Here is a 6,696-nt window from a genome sequence, read left to right on the forward strand (position 1 = left end):
ATTTGGGACAACCTAATACTATTCGAATTGTACCAGTTCGATCTACGAAACCTGCTTGAAAGAGTATTCGTCTAACTCTTTGCACACGACGACAGTTTCATTGCAGAGAGCTAACAATTCAGATTACAATTCAGACTAAATTTTCTTCTACCGTAATTGGAGAGTCGTGGAAATAATATATCTTACTACTACTTCAAATTGTACCAGTTTGATCTACGAAACCTACTTGGAAGAGTATTCGTCTAACCCTTTGCACACGACGACAGTTTCATTGCAGAGAGCTAACAATTCAGATTACAATTCAGGCTAAATTTTCTTCTACCATGATTGGAGAGTCTTAGAAATAAAATATCTTATTGCTACTTCAAAGTGTACCAGTTTACACCTTAGCAACCTATTTATGAAGCAATATCGCTACAAAAACATCGAGATACTTAGATTTCAACGAGATCTAAGATAAATAAAGACTGTCGCTTCTATGTCGTCTCTCGAGTGGAAAGGATTAATTCTGTTGTGCTTTAATTCGTATCGTTTTATTCGTACGTTGATCGTTGCGATGATGGCGATTGAAAACGATGGTTCAAAAATGTTTTCACTTTTTTGCGAGTCACGGGGCGTTAGTACGACGCAAAAGGACCAAGTTCGCAAGAGAAAATGGCGAGATCGATACTTGGGTCTCGATTACTCGCGCCTTTCACCCTCGCGCGACCGTCGCAGGTTGTTGCGTTCGACGCAGATGGATAGATGCGAAAACTTGCCTTTAATTAGTAATATTGATGCGCTATTAGCGTTACCTCGTGATATTAACGATCTAGAATTGGGCGATAATTTCTAATTTAATTTAATTTCGTTAATCACCCTTTGACTCATTCGCGAGACATTTGGAATAGATTTAAAATAGATTTCGTCATAACGACACCTTATATATTTCTAAATTATCCAATTAAAAAGTAATTAACATAGAATTTAAAAAAAAGCTAGGGCATCGTTGAATGTAAGATTATAAAAATTATTACCATTTGTTAGAGCCTTGAATGTTGTTGTTCGATCTTATACAGCGTATATTTGATTCTAACTTAGCTTGGCCCTGTCGATTGTTTATGTTAGACAATTGTATATGGCGTAGTTCGAGGTGTTTACGTTCTAAGGACAGCAAGGTTAACGCGACCCAAACGGATCCGAGAGCGCGCGCATCGAAAAACAACGAATTTCGTAACGTGTGCGTAATAGCACGAAACGTCACGGACGCGGTATTGCACACGCCCACGAATCCCAGCTCTCTGATTGGAGAGCCGTGAACTCGAAAGGAGGATATGGAAGTTGGATAGCGGTCGACAAACAAGATTATTTTGCTGTTGCTTTATTTCGACTTCGTAGACGCGTAGAGCGTGCCAGGAAATCATCGAGCCGCTAGGGACGTTCGGCCAGGGCCGGCCTTAACCTCGCCTGGGCCCTTGGGCAAAATTATCGATGGCGCCCGCAACTCGTGGCCTATAACAAACCTTTTTGGAAATATTTAACACATTAAGGACCGCTCACGAGTTTTCTCGTGTTTTCTACACGCAGTCTCCAGATGTGCGGTCCTTAATGTGTTAAGAAGCGAAAATAGTCGAATAAAATAAAATAAAATAAAGTTTAGCTTATGCTTGTAGTTTTCTCATTTCGCTGCGCGATGACGCGTCTTTGTACATTGTTGATCGGCACACTCGGTTCCATTGTTCTACAAAGTCAACAATTTTCTCCCGATAGATTACGTTTATCAGGAGAAATGTGATTAGTAGATAACGGTTTTCACGCATATGTAGAGCGCGTAGACGAAGGAACGTATATCGAACGTATGTAGAATACATGAATTCGTTTCGTCGCGGATACTATTAGTATCAAGTCGAGACTTTACCGTACGTTGCTCGCCTTGGGCGTTCAGGCTTATAATGTGTTCCAGCTCGAAAAGGATGGGACCAGGGTCGACGGAGAACTGTTGACAAACATCTTCAAGGGCGCGGCTCGAACAAGAGATAACGCCGTATCGTGGTTATTTGTTTGCGAAGTGTTTACGAAGTGTAAAGTTTTACGCACCGGCGACTCCCTGAAACGAAAAACAAATCGATTCGAAATATGGTGCAATGACCTTTCAATAAAGCACTCTTCAACGTTGCTGATAAGTTAGAAAAAACAGTTGATTTGGGTTACAAAAAAAGGCGAAGAGGAAAAGATAAGAGTAACATTGGAAGAAAACAACGATTAACGCGCCTTTGTTTGAATCAATTAATCATGTACATCGATAGCGTGTACTAGAGAAAAATCGCACGTGTACATTTGTTATTTTTCCAATTTATTTAAATTTTACATGTGTTTACGTCTCTCGATTGAAGTTATCCGTCCCGCGAAACGTATGAACAGCTTGTTTTTGTAAATAACGACCGTGTTGTAATCTGTTATCCATCTACATATCTGGCGCGCAGCACCTATGAAACGAAAACAAACAGAAGCGCAAAAATAGCGAGAAATAAATTGAATTGACAGGTCGCGAGCTCGAGAAAATAACAATTTTGTCATTATTTTCATTCTTTCTATTGTTTTATCGCGATATAGCCAACGTTACACGGTTTTCCTTTCTGGAATGCTCACGGAAACGTGTTTACACTTAATGACGTAATGATAAACATTCGTTCGACCTTTTAATGATCAACTCGAAGCGTTACTTTTTTGATCCAATCGTATTACTCGATAAGGAAGTTTTTCGTTCGACTTTATTATTAATTAACGATTAAGTTTATTTCTGAGTTATGATGTAATCCTAATTCCACCAGAGGTGGGTAATATTTGTAGAGAAAATATTCTAAATACTATTTTAAATAATAGATTCTACAGAATTCAAATAAAATAGCATGTCAAATGGAACATAAAATTTCAGCAAATAAAGTATTTTATTTTGATAAGGTAAAACTTAAAATAAAATAATTTATTTTGGTAATCTATAGTTAAACCATGAAAATAAATATTTTATTTTGATAATCTAACACATCAAATAAAGTATGTTTCATTTTAATAACATAAAGCATAAAATTGAATACTTTCCATAGCTCTTAACCTGAAAATAAACTGTGTAAATATGATACACAGATGGAGAAACTGTTTCTTGCGATTGAACAATATCTCTTTCCATCACTCATTTCACGAAGATTCTTATTGATAATTCTTAATAGAAGTATTCATTGAAGAACTACATTGAATGTATATTTATAATGCAGAGGAAAAGTACTTCGTTTGTTTTAAATTACCAAAATAAATATACTTTACACTATAATTTAGTAAAATAAAAATATTTTATCTGCTGATAATAAATTGAATAAATAAAATATTCCGAACTATGGTACAAATATTTTCAGTGTTTTTCAAATAAAATATTAGTTGAAATAATATCTTAAACATTTTTTGTAACAAATAAAATATTTTATTTTTAAAAATACTTGCATGGTCCGAAATAAAATATTTTATTTTTAAAAATACATGCATGATCCGAAATAAAATATTTATTTACTGTTTATCATTTAAAATACGTATTTTACCCAGCTCTGAATTCCACCAACGTTAAAGCAGAACCATTGATCAAATTTGCATTCGTTACTCATCGAGTAAAGATTGGAATTAAAATTGTACAATGAAATTACATTTAATATCGCGCGAAAAGAAACTTCTTTGAATAACAAGTTCATCGCAGTTCATCGTTATGCGTTGCTGCTAAGCCCACGTATTATTCGAATGGAATTTTGCCTATCTCTGAGAGCCGGACGTTCGAAGCGTAATTCAGCGTTATTAACGATAATAAAAATATTTTCTTTACACCAATCAAAGATCATTGAACGTTGCACGAATAAAAGAAATAAGGGAATCAAATCGCAGACCAAACTGAATCGAGAGGTTATAGAGATTGTAAGCATACGAATTAATTAACGTCGCTAATGTAGAACGCTGAAACTCGTAACTGTGGCTTGGTCTCCACGATGGCACCACAGACGACGTGTAGAGACTATACAGGGTGTCCCAAAAATGTTGGAGGTCCTTGAAAAGGGTGGTTCAGGGGGTGATTTGAAACAACTTTTTCCTTAGCGAAATTGTTGTCCGAGGCTTCGTTGAGGAGATATTAACGGAAAACACTGACCAATCAGAGCGCGCGTATACCGTTGGAGCGGCCGCGATAGCGATGGCTACGCGCTAGGTAGCCGCTCTCGTACGCGAACAAGTGACTCGACGTGCATCGAAGGACATTGGACGCGGCCGCTCAGCGCGTAGCCTTCGCTACCACGGCGCTTCAACGGTATCCGTGCGCTCTGATTGGTCGGGTTTTTTTTATTAATATCTACTTAACGAAACCCCATCCGACATTTTTGCAAAGGAAAAAGTTGTTTCAAATCACCTCCCGAACCACCCCTTTCAAGGACCTCCAACATTTTTGGAACACTCTGTATTTCTTCGCTATAGGCTCAGAGATACGGATAAAACGGGAGAGCAGAGCTAAAAAGTGAAAGAAAACCATAGTACCCTATTCTATCAATGTATGCGAACAAGTACATGGTTTTTAGGCATCCCTTTTCGAATCTTACCATTTTTGTATCACTTACAACCTTACCAATTCCGATTGAAATAAAATTGCAGCGCTACGAGCGGTGAGAATTGAAACTAACTACACTCGCGTCGATAACGTCGACGAATCGTCGTTGGTCGAGTCTAGGATTCTCTTCGATTATTGATTTCAGGTGGCAGCCAGAACATTAATGTACCTTTTCGTCTATTGAATGCTATTAAAGAACCGATTCATGTACAAACACGTTACTCGTATGTTTTTATAATCATACAACACTGCACGACGTAAAGAACATTCCCTAATCGCTTAGCCGTACAACGATGTATGTCCAACGATAACAATTCCCTCGAAACGTAAATTAGTCAGATAAAAATGTTAATGACAATTGTTTCACCGAAACAACATAGCGTAACTGAAAATGTTCGTACTTGTTCGAAGGAAAAATAGTGAGAGCGTCGTCGTTGCATTTGGATTCCGTAAAAGGAACAAAATAAAACGTTGAAGTATTCGAGATTTAAATGCGAGGAAAACCGTTTTCCTTTACCGATGCTACGTTGGCGTGCTACATCGTCGTTATCGTACTCGTACCTGCGACCGAACCAGACACAAGAAATGTAAACAGCGTTGGTCCTTGGTTAAAGTACAACGACTCAACGAAAGAAGACACGTATTATGACAAGCTGTGTTTAGAAGCGCTCTGTGTAGATTTAACAACAATCGCTGACGATTTGTTTCCGTTCGTATCGAAATTTATCGTCGCGAGCAAGTTGGATCCATTGACGATCCCGGATATTCGCAAAGGCTATTGGATGGTAAGTGTACGATACGTTCCGCGATTTGTGAATTTTTCAGCGGATTGGCCAGTCGATCCAACCTCAATTGTTGAACTATCGAAATTTGAAATTAGCGAAAAGATGAAAGAGTCGCAAAAGTTCGTGCGTCTTCGACGTCGCCTTGGAATGTTGGGTTTCGAGGTTGAAATCGAGTTTGAAGGTTTAATGGGTCACGGTGGGAAAGAGAACGCGGAACTCGCGCGAGACGTCCGATCGACGAAAGCGAGATCGACGGAGCGTTGGACCTCGAACGAAAACGATAGTGAATCGGTGTCGTTGAACCTCCTTTGCCGAGGATCTTTCTTCTCGGAACGAGACGGTTATACCGCTGTATCCCGAGGTCCGTTACTCGACTGCATTCCTCTCCTTTGAATTCAAAGTCGAACGAAATCGAAAGCGGATCGTCGACGTCGATGGTCGTGAACGTCTGTTTTCGCGTGACAAGTCCGTGGCGTAAGTTCAGGGCCGTCTCTAGTGCGTTACATTAACCCTTTCCGCTCGGCTGGCGCCTCTAGGGCGACATAATGTAATTTAAAAGTGATTTTGTGAACGTAGAATTTCAAATTCACTTACATCGTAATGCAACTAATTGTTAATCGAAATAATAATATTATACATCGAGTCATGAACGTTCGTAGATGTTTTTCTTCCAAGTAGAGTTTTTGGTTTGACAGAAATTTATTATAAAAATGAACTGGATTTGATTCTATAGAAAAATGCCTCGAACGCAAAGGGTTAGTTACTCGACATACAGTCGGTATAATAAGTATTCGTACAAGAACCATTTATTTTAAATTGGTTGCTGCACAAATATTTATTATACTTACTGTAACGACACGAATCATTCCCTCGGGATGAGTTTCAGTAATTAACCGAGTAATCAAAAGTCAACCGTCGATGTCCCAAACGAACATTTAACTTTCAATAATTATCATCGTCCAGTGATGTTGAATAACGTTGATGATGAACTAAAAGTTGACCAACTATGGTCGTGTCTGGACTAATTTTTATCAGGAGAACTCCAGACGTCTATCGATAATACTTTATAAAGATATAATGGAATCAATATTAATTTTAATCTTGTGATATAAAAGTGTCATTCTCGCGATAAAAAAAAAACGTGATTTCAATGTTAACGCATTGAATCTCAAGAAAAAGAATCGAGAAATAATCCCGGTTCTAGGTCAGACACGTCAGAGTAATCTGGTGGATTTGTTTAACCACCTAATCTGTTTTCTCTGATCGATTCAAAGCAATGCTCTCGATAAATTTGAACTT

General features: G+C 38.1%; 1 protein-coding gene and 1 long non-coding RNA gene across 3 annotated transcripts in view; one reads left to right on the forward strand and one right to left on the reverse strand.

Annotated features, from left to right (window-relative positions):
* Positions 1 to 1,095: 1,095 nt before the first annotated feature.
* Positions 1,096 to 6,696, reverse strand: part of LOC128876948 (uncharacterized) — a 13,719-nt gene continuing 8,118 nt past the window's right edge. Inside the window, exons 2-3 of the long non-coding RNA XR_008457160.1 lie at positions 1,898 to 2,086; positions 1,096 to 1,491 (exon numbers count right to left, since the gene is read on the reverse strand). This is a non-coding gene — a long non-coding RNA (uncharacterized LOC128876948). The remainder of the gene's footprint in view (positions 1,492 to 1,897; positions 2,087 to 6,696) is intronic.
* Positions 5,011 to 6,696, forward strand: part of LOC128876942 (uncharacterized) — a 5,459-nt gene continuing 3,773 nt past the window's right edge. The window contains exon 1 of one of the 2 annotated variants that reach the window (XM_054123787.1): positions 5,011 to 5,397. In XM_054123787.1, coding sequence (XP_053979762.1) covers positions 5,104 to 5,397 — 294 coding nt within the window. In that variant the 5' untranslated portion in view covers positions 5,011 to 5,103. The remainder of the gene's footprint in view (positions 5,398 to 6,696) is intronic. The other variant, XM_054123788.1, reaches the window with a different exon arrangement.

This window comes from Hylaeus volcanicus, chromosome 5, assembly GCF_026283585.1.
Source record: "Hylaeus volcanicus isolate JK05 chromosome 5, UHH_iyHylVolc1.0_haploid, whole genome shotgun sequence".
Taxonomy (NCBI): Eukaryota; Metazoa; Arthropoda; class Insecta; order Hymenoptera; family Colletidae; genus Hylaeus; species Hylaeus volcanicus.